This window comes from Crotalus tigris, unplaced genomic scaffold, assembly GCF_016545835.1.
Source record: "Crotalus tigris isolate CLP2741 ecotype Arizona unplaced genomic scaffold, ASM1654583v1 scf7180000021653.269924, whole genome shotgun sequence".
Taxonomy (NCBI): domain Eukaryota; kingdom Metazoa; phylum Chordata; class Lepidosauria; order Squamata; family Viperidae; genus Crotalus; species Crotalus tigris.
The window spans coordinates 195,432-213,130 of NW_024098615.1; the positions used below are offsets into that span (position 1 = coordinate 195,432).

Sequence of the window (17,699 nt, forward strand, 5' to 3'; positions counted from 1 at the left end):
TAATGTAATATTCATATACAGTAGCCTGTACCAAATATGTCAAAACGTATTTCCTAGCTCTGGCAATAGCCAGGTATGTCTAACAAGCCAGCTATGGTTTTGCTAGCCAAATTTAGCAGGATCCATCCAAAAACTAGACAACAAATAAACAAACAAGAATCAAGCTTCTGTTCTTTGACTTCACTGAAGTTCTACGTCATCAGTGGCTGTTTAGCTACAACCCAAACATGGCCATGCTAACTCAGGTTTGTGGTTTTATACAGGACGAAAAACTTACTTATAGCACAGGATTTCACCTAACTTTGACCAGATTCATAAACAGGAATTTAGGATTTTTCAGACATGAAATTGGAGTTTAAAAGCCCCCAATCTTCTCAAAATACAAAACCAATAAGCTGAAAAAAATGTAAACCTATACAGTGCAGGGAGCTATGGGGTTGCTATGGACTCTGCAGAAATGTGTGGCTTCTGCAGATGTGTGCAGTGGGATAGGCAGCCATGCTGTAGCAGGACATGCTACACAATCATATTGGCAGCAAGTCATTACTGTGTTAAATGTGGAGAACAGTAGAAAAATGCTGCAATAATAAATACATCCTCTAATAAAGCCTGAAAATTTTGTTGGAACAATGATATGTTATGTTAAGACTAAATAGAACTCCTCTTAATCTCCATTAAAACTTAGCACAACATAAGTTTTTAGTTGTCTATAGTTTCACCCAGAGTAAGTTTTATATTTATAGTTTGCAATAAATGTCACTTTATAACTCAAATAATTATTATTTGAGCTTTTCAACAGGTTGTTGGAAATCTAAAACATACAAATCACAGAATTACAACAAAAGATACTGATAAAGCACAAGTAAAAAACTAATAGAAAGACTTTTTAGTGATGCCATATTCTTTTCTCTTTCATTTGTTTCAACTGCTAATCTAAATATTTGTATTGTACAGTGAACAATGAAGTGTATCAATATTATCTATTTAACTGGCTACATATGTCTTTTCTTAGAAACCATATTGCATATCAATGGATTTCGCTTCTATGTGATGTATAGTATAAAAGAAAGTGATTCCCACTTACATTTAACTTTTAGTATTTATATTTAGTATTTTATATATATATTAAACTGTTTTGCCATTGTTGCATATTTTCTCTAATTTTATTTTTCCTATCTTGTATCATTGACAAAGTTTCTCTTTTCCGATGTTGATAATGTGTTGATAATGAGTATGTTTATACCTGTTGAAAGAAAGGTCAGAAGTTGTTTTTTTCCTGATTCTTGTTTAATTAATTATCTTTTCCTTCCCTCCTTCTCTTTGAACTTTTTTCTTTTTTCCTTATTATTTTTATTTTACTCATGAAAAAATGTTAATATTGTTAAGTATAAAGTAAAAACAGGAATTGGAACAGAGACACATTAAAGGAGAAATGAAAATAGACATTGTACAGCTGCTGTGTAGTTTAATGCACTTCAATTGTATGTTTCCAAAAAGATTTCCAAAATATTTCAAGAAAAAAAATTAGAAGTATTGAAATAGAACATCTACTTTATTGCAAAATAACCTGGCTCATTATTTCTTCAAATGATTATAAACTTTCTTTTTACGCATAAACAGATATAAAAAAATATTACTGTTCCGCAGGACCCTTTCTTGCTTAAAACTGTATTTTTGGGAAAACATTTTAGAAAATGCTTTAGAAAAACTTCTGACAGTACTTATACTGGGGGGGGGGAAATGAATGGAAGAAATGTTATTAAATTTTATATAAAATTGGAAACTTTTAGGAACATACAGTCAGGAGCTTTTAAGACTTCCTGTTTCTCTTCTAGTACAAGATCAGCCTTTAGTTCTTTGATTTAGCCACAGAAGAGAGACGAAAATAAAAACGTGCACTGTATTTAGTGCTTTTGGCTCCTGGGATACCAAAAGGGAAACCACAGAATATGGTGTGAAAAGAAGCCTAAATACTAAATGGTATTAATAAATAAACGAATGTCTGAATGACTGAACGAATGAAAAAGAGATATGTAATGTGATTGAGAAGCTAGGAGAAAGGAGAAGGTTGCAATAATTTTCTGGTTGCTGCCCTTTGAAGACCATCCAGACATTACAACTCATTCAAAATATAGCAGCTCACATAGTATTGGACACTCTTTAGTTTGCCCATGTTCCCTCACTGCTGCATGAACTGCATTGGGACCCAGCTTCTTTCTGGGTACAACTCAAGATACTGATTACTGCCTTTAAAGCCTTTATATTTAGTGATGGTATATTTCCTTCATTTAGGAGAGGGGAAGAGGGCTACTGTTTTTGTTGCTTGCGTTTTTACTATTGTTAGCCACCCAGACTTAAGAGCCACAAGTATGAATCCTATATTAAAAAAAAGATTATATATAATCTTCAAACATCACAAATACAAAGTTGGACACAAAGAAACAAGATATGGGAAGTGTTTACAAGAAATGTAAAGGATTATGCTACAGAGAAGCGTATGGAGGTATCACTTCTGTTAATGGGAAATATCAGAAAAGGCACTTAGTGGAAAGGTGAAGTGATAGATGCTGTAGTCACCAAAAATAAAATTAAAACAGAAAGAAAATATTTAGAGTGATTTTTGTGGAAATAAAGCACTGTTAAAGGTTTCTTGGACTGTAAAGGGGATGGAGGAGAGAGATATGCACCTTCAGACTTGCAAGATTTTGAGGGGTCCTTGGTGCTCTCTCAGCTTAGTTGTTTTCTTGCAGATATTTCATTTCTCAAACTAAGTATTATCAGTGCTAAGGAATGCAGTTTGCCCTCAGTTTATATTCTAGTAGATTGCCCTGCCAGTGTTGGTGAGGGTGGTCTTAGAGGTTCTTTGGTTGGGCTGTTTCCTGTTTGTTTATTTGTCTGTTTGTTTGTTTGTTTGGCAGTTTCTTGATAGGGGTATTATATACTTGATTGTTGGTCTCATTTGATGTCATGGTCCTTTTTACATCCATAGATCCAGAATTAGCCAAAGAATCTATGACCACATTGCTCCACAAACAAAATACATAAACCAAATACATGAAGATTATTTATGGATCTTATAATCATCTGCCTAACTACATAGTTCCAATTTTATGGACAAACTTGTTAACAAATTAAAGATACATCTATGGGATCACCACTTTCAGGTCTTATAACGGAGATCATTATGTAAAATCTGGAAGCCATAATCCATAAGTACAACCCAAAATATGGATCAGACATGTAGATGACACATCCACAATAATAAAAAAGGACCAATTAGTGAACACCCACAAAACCATGAACAACATCTTCAAAGGAATCCAGTTTACCAAAGAAGAAGAAAACAACAACTCACTACCCTTCCTGAACATCCTGGTCAGCAGAGACCACAATGACAAACTAGAAGCACAAGTGTACGCATCCACACCAACCAAGTGCTCCAATATCAAAATAATAACACAGCTTCCCACAAGAGAAACTGCATAAGAACTTTATTTAGATGAATACAAAGTTACTGCACCAACCCTGAACAGCAGAAAAAGGAAATAGAGCATCTATAGAACATCTTCCAATAAAATAGCCACACAAAAAAGTGCCTGAGCTTTATCAAAAAGTAAGTTTACAATAAAGTAGAATTAACTCATCTGACTGCACTTCCTATCTGGTCTACCTTACAATATTGACAAAATGGAGAAAGATTCTCCATCACAGTGAATGGAAATAAGAATAAAAGTGATGAGATTATATGGGATGAAACTGAAGTGAACAAATGCTGGAAAAAAGAGTATGAGAATGGTAATATGTCAAATTGTGGAGTTGAAATCAATGCTATAAATGTTAGTGATCCCAAACATTGATAAAATGGAAAAATACTGTGACACTGATGAAAAATAGTAAGCAAAACAGACATAGATGATGTCAATAAAATAAAACATGGTATACTTTGCTTATGGAGTGTCTGTATAACTAGTTGAACATATGTGTGAAAACTGCAGCAATGTATGATGATTGGAACAATGCCATGATTGTTCTGTATTTCACCCTGGGCAAGAGATGTTCATACCTTAGTTCATAACTAAGTCAGAATATCAGCAAATAGCCCGAGCCTGCAAAGATGAAGTGAAGAAAGCCAAGGCTCAAAATGAACTAAGGCTTGCGACCAAAGTCAAAAATAATAAAAAAAGCTTCTTTCAACATGTAAAAAACAAGAAAAAAGTGAAGGAAACGATTGGTCCATTAGTGGGTGGAAGTGGCAAGAAGGTGACAAACAACAGGGAGAAAGCAGAACTATTTAACTCGTGTTTTGCATCTGTCTTTACACAAAGGGAAAAAACAGACCAACCTATTAAAAATAGTGCCATAAAAAACAAAACAGAAACACAAGTTAAGATAGGCAAGAAAATGGTTAGGGAGCACCTGTCCAGCCTAGATGAGTTCAAATCGCCAGGACCAGATGGATTACACCCCAGAGTTCTCAAGGAACTGGCAGATGTGATATCGGAGCCACTGAACTATATTTTTCAAAGATCCTGGAACACAGGGGAACTACCAGAGGACTGGAAAAGAGCTGATGTAGTTCCCATCCTCAAAAAAGGAAAAAAAATGGATCCAGGAAATTACAGACCTATCAGCCTGACCTCAATACCTGGGAAGATCCTGGAAAAGATAATCAAACAACGAATCAACGAACACCTAGAGGCAAACAAAGTCATTACTAAAAGCCAACATGGGTTTGTCAAAAATAGATCATGCCAGACAAATCTTATTGCATTCTTTGACCAAGTGACAAAATTAGTGGATCAGAGGAATGCTGTGGACATAATTTACTTGGACTTCAGTAAGGCATTTGATAAAGTAGATCACAACCTACTACTTGACAAGATAGAAAAATGTGGGGTAGACAGAACCACCACCAGATGGATCCGTAGCTGGCTGACCGGCCGTACTCAGCGAGTGGTCCTCAATGGAACTGCATCTATATGGAGGGAAGTGTGTAGTGGGGTGCCCCAGGGCTCTGTTCTGGGCCCAGTACTCTTCAACATCTTCATCAACGATTTGGATGAAGGGATAGATGGGGACCTCATCAAATTTGCAGACGACACCAAGCTGGCAGGAATAGCCAACACTCCAGAAGACAGGCTTAAGATACAGAAGGATCTGGACAGACTTGAACACTGGGCACTAACTAACAAAATGAAATTCAATGGTGAAAAAAGCAAGGTTCTACATTTAGGCAAGAAAAACCAAATGCACAAGTACAGCATAGGTGGCACCATGCTCAATAGTAGTAACTGTGAGAGGGACCTCGGAGTCCTAGTAGACAATCACCTAAATATGAGCCAGCAGTGTGCTGCAGCTGCCAAAAAGGCCAACACAGTGCTAGGCTGCATTAACAGAGGGATAGAATCAAGATCACGTGAAGTATTAATACCACTCTTCAATGCCTTGGTAAGGCCACACTTGGAATACTGCATCCAGTTTTGGTCACCACGATGTAAAAAAGATGTTGAGACTCTAGAAAGAGTACAGAGAAGAGCAACAAAGATGATTAGGGGACTGGAGGCTAAACATATAAGGAACGGTTGCTAGAATTGGGTATGTCTAGTTTAACGAAGAGAAGGACGAGGGGGGACATGATAGCAGTATTCCAATATCTCAGGTGCTGCCATAAAGAAGAGGGAATTAAGCTATTTTCCAAAGCACCTGAAGGCAGGACAAGAAGCAACGGGTGGAAACTAATCAAGGAGAGAAGCAACCTAGAACTAAGGAGAAACTTCCTGACAGTGAGAACAATTAATCAGTGGAACAGCTTGCCTCCAGAAGCAGTAAATGCTCCAATACTGGAAGTTTTTAAGAAGAGACTGGACAGCCATTTGTCCGAAATGGTGTAGGGTTTCCTGCCCGAGCAGGGGGTTGGACTAGATGACCTCCAAGGTCCCTTCCAACTTTACTATTATTATTATTATTATTATTATTATTATTATTATTATTATTATTATTCATTAGCCTATATAATAACATGAGAATCTAAACGTAAAACAGATTATTGCAATAATAAATATCTGAAAATTAATGCATTAAAGACCCTAGAAATTATCTGGCCACAATAGTTGTGTTGAACAAGGAAACGGAGTGACTAATTGATAATTTATACATAAATGGCAAATAACTAGAGCAAGTAGTGTGCACTTGGTGGAATGTTTGCTAATGGTGCAAAATTGGATGGGAAAAATTTAAAATCTGATAATACTGGTAAAAAGGTCCTGAAAAACAAGTGTTCTGTTGAAAATTAGAAAAGTCTGTTGATATGAATGTAAATAAATGCACATATATGCAAGCTTCTACCCAACATGATATATAAGAAGTGAGGTTTAAATATAATAGTAGTAGCAGTAGCAGTAGTAGTAGTAGTAGTAGTAGTAGTAGTAAAGTTGGAAGAGACCTTGGATGTAATCGAATCCAACCCCCTGCTCAGGCAGGAAACCCTACACCATTTCGGACAAATGGCTGTCCAAGGAGAATTATTTGTTTTAAATTTATTCTGTACATTTTCCACCCACTTCTACAGAAAATTTTTACCATAACATCTTTCTAAGATATGTGTGTGGCAAAAACAGAGGTGGTATCAATAATAAATGGTGCTGAATGATTGGATACAGAAGTGTCTGTGACTTTAAGATAGTTTGGTCATTCAAAGAGAACAAATAAGGATCCAACTGCAAAACAAATATTTAAAGTAAAAGCTCCGCATTGGCCAGATCAAACATATGGCCAAAGCTGGCCATATGAGCCCACACTTGTGAGCACTGCTCCCGGCTTTTAATTGCCAATTCATGTTCATGGACCCTAGTCCTGAGCCTTTTAAAAGTAATTGCTCGCACCTTCTTGCAATTAATTCTGTAAACCACAGACAATCTTTGATCATCGGGGAGCGGCTCTTTGGGGTCCATGATCTTGGTTATTAGGGTCTGCTCAGGCCTATGGGCAATGCTCACATTGTAAGGGACCAATTTACATTAAACAGTCTGGTTTATTGTATCCTGGTGTTCGTTTTTCTTTCTTTTAATCTGGTTAATATGATGCCCAGGATTCGCATTTTTAGTATTTTAGTATTTTAAAGAATATATATTTACACACGCACACACACAGATTTTTTTTAAAAAAATCACTTGTTCCAACTATGAATTTAGGATGTAATCTATGATCTAAATTACCAATCTACAAACATCTGATTATAGATTAAATGTTTTACTGAATAATTAATAAACTATTTATTTTCTATTATACAAAATTATTATAATTTTTATTACATGTTAAAAAAAGAAAACGTGGCAGGGAAAAATGCTTTGATTTTTCATTTACCACAATAATTTACAGTTCACAGCTTCATGTTATCATACTTTGTTCATCTATTATTTTCAGAAAATAACTGTAGCTAAATTAGAGATTTTCACATAAATGTTGCTCCCTTTATCTTCTTCCGAATATGATTATGATGATTAATATATTAAACACCATACACAAATAGATAAAATTATTAATTAACTTTGTTTGCTGCCAAATCCTTGTGGACTTGCAGTGATAAACAGCATACTAACATATCATAAAATATGCACAGTAAAAGAAAATAGCATAATACAGATCCATAAACAAAACCACCAAAAACAGAGAATGCACAATAAATAAGTAATCATTCAAATGCTTGTGGTAATGAGAATATGAATGCAACCTTAAGTGTTAGAGGTAAATGACCACCACCTCAATAAATGAATTATGGGGGAACGTTTAAGGCTTGGGACTCTTTCAAAGCAGAAGTGAAACCATGTAACATGTGACCTATTGTAAATGGGGTGCTGTGATTTTCCAAGAATTGAAAGTTACTATCAAACTACATCAGCAAAGAACTAGACTCAATTTCTCTTCAAACCTCTTCTTCCTCTTGCCTTACCACCACATCCTCTATTTTCACCATCCTACCTTTTCCTTTCATATTCTAGCAAGTACCCATTTTTGCACAATCAACTGTTGCCATCATCAAAATAAATTATTTTTGTATTCAGATTACTAAATGTAAGAATAAATTTACCCATCTATGTTCAGTAAGTGCTGCCATTTGAGGCAGCAAACACAGATTTGGCCTGTCCAAAGAATTCTATGATATGATAATTGTGCCAGAATTTGCTAAATGTAATAAACAATTACATGAAGAAAATTATATAAGACTAAGGATATATCCTGTGGATGTTTAAAAGCCCTTCCTTCCTTCCTTTTCTTCTTTCTGCTTTTGAGTCAGTGTTGACTCTTGGTGACTGCCTAGACTAGTCCCTATAGTTTTTTGGGCAAGTTTTTCAGAAGTGGTTTGCCTGCTTCATGGGCTAAAAGAGAGTTGGCTTTGTGCCTAAGGTGGAACTAACTCACAGTCTCTGGTTTCTAGACTTGTGCCTTAATCATTGCACCAAAATGGCTGTCATCTACAGGCATGGCATGCCATATTTCAAAGCCTGATAAAAAGGAAGATGCTCACAGAAGTGGAAGATTAACCACTTGTAAAAAATATGGTAAACTTCTCATTTCATTCTTTTCTATGTTTAACTAAAAATGGTCATATATCTCCATAAAGATAGCTCATGCTGCCAAATTATATTTAATTAACTGTTTAAGACATAGACTGTCAGCTGCCCAAGACCGTAATTTCTTGAAAGATACTATTAAGATTTATTATTATTAAAATTTCAGAAAAATCCTTTCCTTCTTCCATAGTTCTTTTTTCTCTACAAAGTTAACTGATATTTAAAAACATTACTATATAACACACAAATAGCTTTGCCTGTTACTGAATAAGCTTAATAAAACTTCATGACAAAAAAATCAAACACAACATTGACAAGATTGAGTAAAACTAGTAGAAAATTTGGAGGCACAAACTGCTAAAGCAGCGGTTCTCAACCTATGGGTCAGGACCCCATTTGGGGTCGATCGACCATTTTTTCCCCTTTTCTGGCAGGTGCCTTACCTCCCTTGGGCTGGGCCAGCCGGTGGCCCAGCCGGTGGTCGGCCTGCTCCGTCTCTGCTGCTTGCCAGCTATGCCTCGGCCGGTGCAGGGGGCAGCACACGCATGCGCGGCACTGCCGGGCAGGGAAAGTCCTCGACTTACGACTAGTTGGGTAGTCCTCAACTTATGACCGGTTTAGTTCTTGACTTACGACTGGTTTAGTCCTCGACTTACAACCGGTTGGGGGTCACGGCATTAAAAAGGTTGAGAACCACTGTGCTAAAGGGACATCCACAACAAAACTATCTATGAGTTACAGTTTTCTATGAGCAGAACAGGATCTACAGATGCAAAGGCTCACACGGTATTTCAAATTAATGCATTTTGCTATTTGGAAGCAATTACACAAAATCTCAATTAATTTAAAATTAGGTTAAGAAACTGTCATATTTGAAAGCAATCCACATAGTCCAGCACTTTTTATTTGATTTGAGATAATTCTCAAGACGCACAGGCAGGAGGCATCATTTGTAGTCCCACTATCCATTGATATCCACCATAGAACTCAGGAAATAAATCGCGCATCTTATATATACTATGTATTCTGCAATCCATCACAGTATTTATGTCCAATTATTATTTGGACAATATATATATATATATATATATATATATATATATATAACGTGTGTGTGTGTTAAATAGTTTAGATTTCATCTTTTGAGACTTTATTTGTATGGAGTGTCTATTCGATTCTTATTTTTATTTGTTTAAGAATGTTTTGAGACAAGTCTCCCATAATCTGGTGTTCATCAGACGTTTTACTCTTCAGTTCCTTCAGTCAACAACCATGCTGACTGAAGGATGATGGGAGTTGGGCTACAACATCAGTTGGAAACTAAGTCACTGTATGCTATTTAAGGGACCAACATATTCAAAATTGCAGCTGCCTAATGTGTCAATGAAAGCTAGTCTAGTGTAATGGTTAAGACATCAGACTAGAAACTGGGAGGCCATGGATTCTAGTCCTGCCTTAGGCACAAACAAACTGGGTTACTTTAGGACAGTCACTCTCTCTCAGCCCTAGGAAGAAGGCAATGGCAAATCACTTTCAAAAAATGTTACCAAGAAAACTGCAGCAACTTGAACAGACAATCACCAGAAGTCAAAAAACAGACTCAAAGGCAAAAAAAATATCAGTAATAAAAATTTAATTTGACCAAACAGAATTCTAAACAAAGAATGAGTAATATGCATATATGGAATATGTTTTAACAAGTCCAGAAAACATGGAATGTAGTCTAATGAAATATTTTCCTCAGATTTTTTTCCCTTGGAAATTAATAACATGCCAGTTTTATCAATTGATACTCATATATTGTGAAAGCATAAATGTTTGGAGTCCTCTTTTCATTTATCTTCTATTCAAGTGGAACATTGCCAGAGAAGATATATTGCTTCAGTTATTACATACCTTGCATCCAGCATGTGTCCGAGTCTTCATTAATGGAGTTGTGGTGCACAACTCAATGGCTTCTGGCTCATGGAAGATTACAGTGGGAAGTGGTTCCTTCCGAAGAGTTAAGACATTTAGCTTAGTCTTCAACATGGTCTGAAAATGCTAAATGAAATAAAAACAAAGATAGTATGGAGGGGTTTTTTTGGTTTTATAGAATTTACGTGCTTGAATAAAATAAAAATATATGAAGGTCAATATTTCTACCTGACTTGTTTTAATGATCTGTGCAGCGAAATGGAAATATTGCTGGAAAGAATGAAAATTGCTTAAGTTCATGTAAACAAGCAAGAGAGGAAGATAATGTCATCTATGTTTTATTTTTTCCTTCTTTAAAATTATAAATGATACAGATGAAAGAAAGAAAAGAATGTAAGCATTGTTATCTAATAATCTCCAGTTCATTTCTCAAAATCATTGTAAAAATGCTGAATGGCAATACAATCCCCCAGTAGTTTTCTGTGTAATATATCTTGTTATTAAAGCAAAGCCTGTATTTTGCCTCAAAAGGGCAGGAAGAAAACATCTAGAATTTAAATCTTGGAATATAAATCTATAAAAGGCTTTTTGTATACTCTGAGGGGCAAATATTTTCTGTATCTTATGGCCTCATTTTTGTCCCTAAAAAATGAATGAACTGATTGAGTCATGTCTAAGAGCTTGTGCTAAGTAAACAAATACATACTAACAGGTCAATTATCTGAAGTGTGGAGATTTATAGCTGAACCTGATATGAAAACTGTTAAGAATTGTGATCCAAACATGTCTGTTTTGAAGCAAATTATTATTATATTCATCTGTAAGTCTGAGTAGCTCAGGACCGAAGTGATATAATGGATTAGTTTCTTTCACAGCAAGACACAGTTCAAAAAAGATAGGTGAAACCAAGTATAAACTTTCCCTCACTTACTGAGAAAAATGATGAATATACTACTATCCAACAACATGTTTTCCTGATTATTTTGTGCTTTTTTTGTATACCGAAGAAATATTTATGGTCTGGCTCACTACTAGCTAACTAAAAATATTCTACAAAATTACCACTTTTTCTACAATTGCTTTTTATCTTTCCATCTACCATAAACATTAACTTTGTGAAATGCAATGACCTGCCTGGATTTATCTCATCCCATGCCTGAGAAGGACTTACTGCCAGAAACAGACAAGCCATTATACTTAAATCTCTGGAAATGCATTTTCTATGTACACTTTTGGGAAATAAATATTGAAATAATTTTCAGTGATATAGAAAAGAAAGGATGGAGAAGACTTTCACACAAAACAGCTGTTGGCAGAATATAGGAAATGAGTTATAACATTGAAATGCTTTTGAAAGTTTAGTCTTAGATCTAAGCCCAATCTATACATTTACCTCAAAAATCAATGAAAGGTGAGCTCAAGAGCACTTACACACCACTACATTTATCCTATAAGTTTAGCCACTAAATATAGAAGCAGGTGTAATTATTCAGCTCCACAGAAAATCCATCCCACACTACTCAAATATCTAAAAACAGTATATTTTCAGAAAATGTTTAACTCAAAACTCTTTCCCAATAATGTAAATCTTTTTATTTTAAGATTAATTTACAGAGTTGTTTTCTGTTGTGGTAGTAGCCATTAATCGTAGATGCCTTTAGAAAACAAATGCCTTTAGAAAATGCCAAGGCAATAGCAACTGTATATATTTTTCTCACCTATAAGTATTACATTGGACTAGTTTTAAAAGTCTGATAACATCAATGAACAAACTTGCATTTCATTCAGCATAACCTAAAATTAAGATCTAATGCTGGAGAACTAAGGAGACAACTTGATGTCTCCAGTTACTGGCCTCTACAAATGCAGTGAATGTACTATTAAAACTGACTCCAGAATGTCTCAGGTTGGCATTGGAACAAAACAGTATTTCTGAGTTGATCAATTTATTTCAACAGTACCATAGTATATGGGATATGCTTCTAACTCAATTCAACTGCAGAATGGATATCCAGGCAGTATGCAATATACTTATCTGGAAGTCATTCAAATCTTGATATAGTCTAGGAACTAGCAGCACAGACTCATAGTTTACAGCAGGGGTGTCAAGCTGCCGGTCCGCAGGCCAGACATGTCACGATGAAACCGCGCCCACCCCATTGCCGGCAATGGGGAAAAAGTTCCAATACGTCGCGCAACATCACATGATGTCGTGGGTTTGACATGTCTGGTTTACAGGATAACTATATAGATTGTAAAATCAAAGATGCATCTAGTTTTCTTGTTTATACATAACTGATCTTACATGTCAAAGAATGGATATCAGTATACTCGCATACTGGCAAGAGTTGCAAAGCTCTAAAATATCCCAGTATTTCCTTAATAATTACGGTTTAAATATAGAGTTACAATTGCAGCCCCATTTCATGATTAAGCCAACCACATGAGGGTTTTGCTGAAATGACCAATTTCCTGGAATATGCCTCTCCTGTTGCTCATTGATTCCTGCAGGCAGGTTCCTGGTATAGAAGAGAATAGCTCTGTTCTGGAAAAGTTCCAGGTTGCTTTAATGAGATTTGCAGTTTGTAGTCTTAACAAAAGTTTATAATCATTTATAGTTAATAAACTTCAAAGCAGATAATTTTGCTATGTATCTGGAGTGCTGTTTTTAAGAGCAAAAGCTATTAAAGGCTTAAAAAAATTATCAGATTCTTAATGATTATTTTTCATGCAATTTCATTACATTAAGTTACGTAGATGTTAATAATTATTCCTTCTAGTTTAAGAGAAAAAGCTATAAAAATACACACACGCACACACCCACACACACATATATATATGACCTACAGCTACTTACTCTGCACAGACTGAGTAAAAGCTCTGTGTGTGTGTGTGTGTTTGTGTGTGTGAAGGCTTGTTCTCCGAGCTTATGGGTTGGTTTCCAAAGGTTTCATTACCTGGGTAGGTAACATCTTCAGCTGAGTTTATAACCAATATACAGATTTACTTAGTTCATGGATTGTCAGAAATTGCTTATTCAGCAATTGTTATATATTGTTTCACATATTCATAAACAAATGATTAACATTCTTGACATAAATTTGTACTTTGCAACAACTCTATTATAATCATGTTTTGCTATCTTGGTTGGCCCATTAAAAATGGTTTTGTTTCTTATAAACTAGCTTTAAAAACAAAACCGCAAATTATGCATTGTGAGAAAATGGTTAATATGAGGAAGTACATAAAGAGTCTCATTGCTGAGGGCATCATCTTCTGAGATGGTCTTCTGTTCAAACCATCCTTTCCTGGTCTTTGATATTTTTATTTTATTTGTTTATCTATCATATGGTCATGGCAAGTAACTTTGGACAGAGGAACTAAAATCATATATTTCATCATCACACAGAACTTCCTAAAAGCATCTCTACTGTACAAGTCCTCCAACTTCCTTCAGTCAAGCTAGCTGTGAATTCAACACATATGGCGTCTCAACACATATGGAGTAGAGCAGATTCCAGAAGTTTTGGCAGACATGTATACAGCTAGGGTGGTGCAGTGGTTAGAATGCAGTATTGCAGGCTAACTCTGTCACAGTCATGAGTTCGATAGTGACCAGCTCAAGGTTGAATCAGTCTTCCAGCCTTCCCAGGTGAGTAAAATGAGAACCCAAATTGTTGCGGGCCTATGCTGATGTTGTAAACTGCTCAGAGAATGCTGTAAAGCACTATGGAGCAGTATATAAGTCTAAGTGCTATTGCTATAATACAATCTGGTATTTCTTTTCTTTTCTTTTGATTATTTGTTTTGATTGTCACTTTAGTATTCTGGTCTTTTATATTTTCTTTTAATAAGCTGGTATTTAATTCTAGTTTCCAAAGTCATCTGGGAGTTAGCCAGCCTATAAATAAAATAAATAAATACTAGACAGTCATAAGAGCTAAAGATCTCTTAATATTACAAATCTTGATATTTGTTCTAATTTTGCCATCACCTCTCTCACTTTTTATGCCTACAAAGTATATACCTACAATAGGATAGTAGCCAGCAGTTCCATGCAGAGTTTCTTAGGAATGGGCAGACTATTGCTTGTTAAACTTTACAGTATCACTTTATCTCCCAAAAATGTGTTCATGCCGGATTCACCTAGCTGACTCTTTTGACTAACTTCAATTAAGATCAGATGAATGGGGATTAATAGAACATTTGATGAGCAATATCCTTAGGCTCAAAAAGTCAAGGTACTATCATACAATTAGACAAAACAACACAAAGGATACTTCAGTATGGGCTGTGTCAGAAACAACATTCAAATCAGTGTGAAAACAAATGCTATTATCCTCAATATGCCTCATGAATTTGTTATTGTCAATTTAAAGGCTGTTAATAATTAAAAAGTAGTTAATGAACAATTTAAGAAAGAGAGAACTTAATGTCCTTTAAAAGTCTCTGCCTGGTTGCAAACAAGATGGTTAGTCCCATCATCTCCAAGTGCTCAATCTTGCAAAAAAAAAAAAAACTGCTGTCCTGCAAATGTATTATTATTATTATGGATCATCGCACAGTCAGCCAGATGTTCAGACTGGATTTGGCATTTTGTCTACCTATCGAGTCCTTACCCAGGACCTGGGATAGGCAGATGTGGATGTTTGATGGTATTACAGATATCGTCGCAGGATGGAAGCAGTTCCTAGTAAGGCCGCCTTTTGCAATTGACTAATAGCGAATTTGTCAATGCCAATGGTGTTCAAGTGGTGCTCCAGTTGTTTTGGGATTGCACCCAAGGAGCCTATGACTATTGGTACTACCCTTGCTTGCTTTTGCCACAGTCTTTCTATTTCTATTTGTAGGTCTTTGTATTTTGTTATCTTCTCCAGTTCTTTCTCTTCTATTCTGCTATCTCCAGGCACTGCCACGTCCACTATCCAGACTTTTTTGTCTTTCTTATCGACAATTGTTAAGTCTGGGGTGTTATGTTGCAGGTGCTTGTCTGTTTGAATTCTGAAGTCCCAGAGCAGTTTAATTTTATCATTTTCTATGACTTTCTCTATTTTATGATCCCACCAGTTTTTGCTTACAGGCAAATGATATTTTTTGCAGATCTTCCAATGCACCATTGTTGCTACTTTGTCATGCCGCTGCTTGTAATCAGTTTGTGCAATCTTCTTGCAACAGCTTACCAAGTGGTCCACTGTTTCTTCAGCTTCTTTGCATAGGCGGCACTTACTGTCTGTTGCTGTCTTCTCAATTTTGACTTTGTATGCATTTGTCCTTAAGGCTTGGTCTTGTGCAGCCAGAATTAGTCCCTCGGTCTCTTTCTTCAATTTTCCTGCTCTTAGCCATTGCCAGGTCTTGTTATTATCTGCTTTCCCAGCTATTTTTTTAATGTATTGGCCATGTAGTGCTTTGTCTTCCCATGCCTCTATTCTGTTCTTCATTTGGTCTTTCTTGTAGGCCAGTTTGGTCTCTCCAGTAGTTAGTAAGCCTTCCTGATATACTAATTTCAGTGCATCTTCATCATTGTTCTTCAGATATTCTTCCAAAGCCATTTTTTCTTCTTCAACCATCTGATGTACTTGTAGCATTCCACGCCCACCTATATGCCTTGGTAGATAAAGTCTATCAATGTCACTGCGTATTATTATTATTATTATTATTATTATTATTATTATTATTATTATGGTTGCTGGTTCTGCTTTTGCTGAGCCATCTTCAGTTCAATCTATCTCCCCGAGAAGGCTTATTTTTCAAATTTTTAATAGTGAAGTACAAAAAAGCAACAGAAAAAAAGGTTATAATGAAAGAAAAAAATAATCCTAGATATAAAATGGTGATTTTGATCAACTAAACATGACAAAGAACAGAAAAAATAAAAAAGATTAAAAAATCTATAAATCCATGGGTATTGATGTAAAATTAATTCAGACCTTAGGCTTATTATATATCTGCCTCATACAGAAAAATTTCATCTTCTGATTCTTAGAACTAAGAAATATTTCAAAAATAGACAATTTACTTATATCTATACTTTAAAAAGGATAAGTTTATTTTCATTGATGTAAAATTCAATTTCAGCATATCCAGAAGGAAAAGCATGTTCCAGGTCCCCCCTTTTAAAAAGTGCCATCATTCTTCCAAAGATTACATTAGCCCCTCAACCCTGAAAGTCGTTGAAGTCATAGCTACGTCATTAAGCAGAATGTGTGGCTGAGCATGTGAAATTATTACTTTGATGCTAGTTTAAGAAGGTTATCTTGGCTGCAAATTATACATTTATTATTACGTGATTGCTTATGCTGTTTTTACTATTGTTAGCCATCCAAAGTCATGATTTTGAGATCAGCAGCTAAATCTTTCTCTCTGTCTGTCTGTCTGTCTGTCTGTCTGTCTGTCTCTCTCTCTCTCTCTCTCTCTCTCTCTCTCTCTCTGTGTGTGTGTGTGTGTGTGTGTGTGTGTGTGTGTGTGTGTATTCAAAAAGCAACATCATTAACTCCTTCCTTAAAATAAACATTAGAAATCAATTGATTCAAAGTATCTGCTGGGACCAAACATTGCAACAAAACATCTTTCTTTATAGACTACTGAGTTTCAGATCATAAACTTCACATATAAATTAACAGTGGGATCTTTGAGATTACAGTGCAATGTTAAATTACAAAAGTGTATAATTTTCTCTTGGGATATAATTAAAAAGAGGCACAGCAGAGCTTAGCTGTTCTATTTTCTCTAACTTCTGCTTCAGGAACTGCCAAAATCTCTCATGCTTCCTTTGCCTCTATTCCCTTGTTTTATAAAGTGCGAAAGGAAAACGGTGTAAATATTTATTCTTGTCATATTTGTACTGAATACAAGAAAGGTCTGTAAAAAGAAATGATATGGTCCAATGCCAGCTCAAGTTAGTTTATAAAGATACTGATTGACTTCAAGAGAGTCAAATGAAAAACTTTAGAAGCATTAAGTCCTCCCTCAACAGAAGCCAATTTCCACATCTTTTATTCATTGAGTTATATACTCTTTTCTACTGCCTCCAAAATACAGAAATCTTTTATAAATAAGTACCATATATCCCATCAATTATCCACCAACAGATATTCATGATGAATAGGAATCCAGTGTCCAAACCTAAACCAAGCCAAGACACATTCCTTATTTGAACTTTAAATATTCAATTTAATCACAAATATTAGTTTCATCAAAAATCAGTCTTCCAAC

The 17,699-nt window shown here is 35.4% G+C and overlaps 1 protein-coding gene across 5 annotated transcripts in view; it reads right to left on the reverse strand.

Moving 5' to 3' along the window:
* PID1 (phosphotyrosine interaction domain containing 1) overlaps positions 1-17,699 on the reverse strand; it is an 86,241-nt gene that overhangs the window by 39,968 nt on the left and 28,574 nt on the right. For 3 of the 5 annotated variants that reach the window (XM_039318914.1, XM_039318916.1, XM_039318917.1), the window contains one exon: positions 10,467-10,613. The exons of 1 other annotated variant lie outside the window; for it this stretch is intronic. In XM_039318914.1, the coding sequence (XP_039174848.1) occupies positions 10,467-10,613 (147 nt within the window). Of the gene's footprint in view, positions 1-10,466; positions 10,614-10,715; positions 10,793-17,699 lie in introns of those variants that run through there. One more of the 5 variants, XM_039318915.1, reaches the window with a different exon arrangement.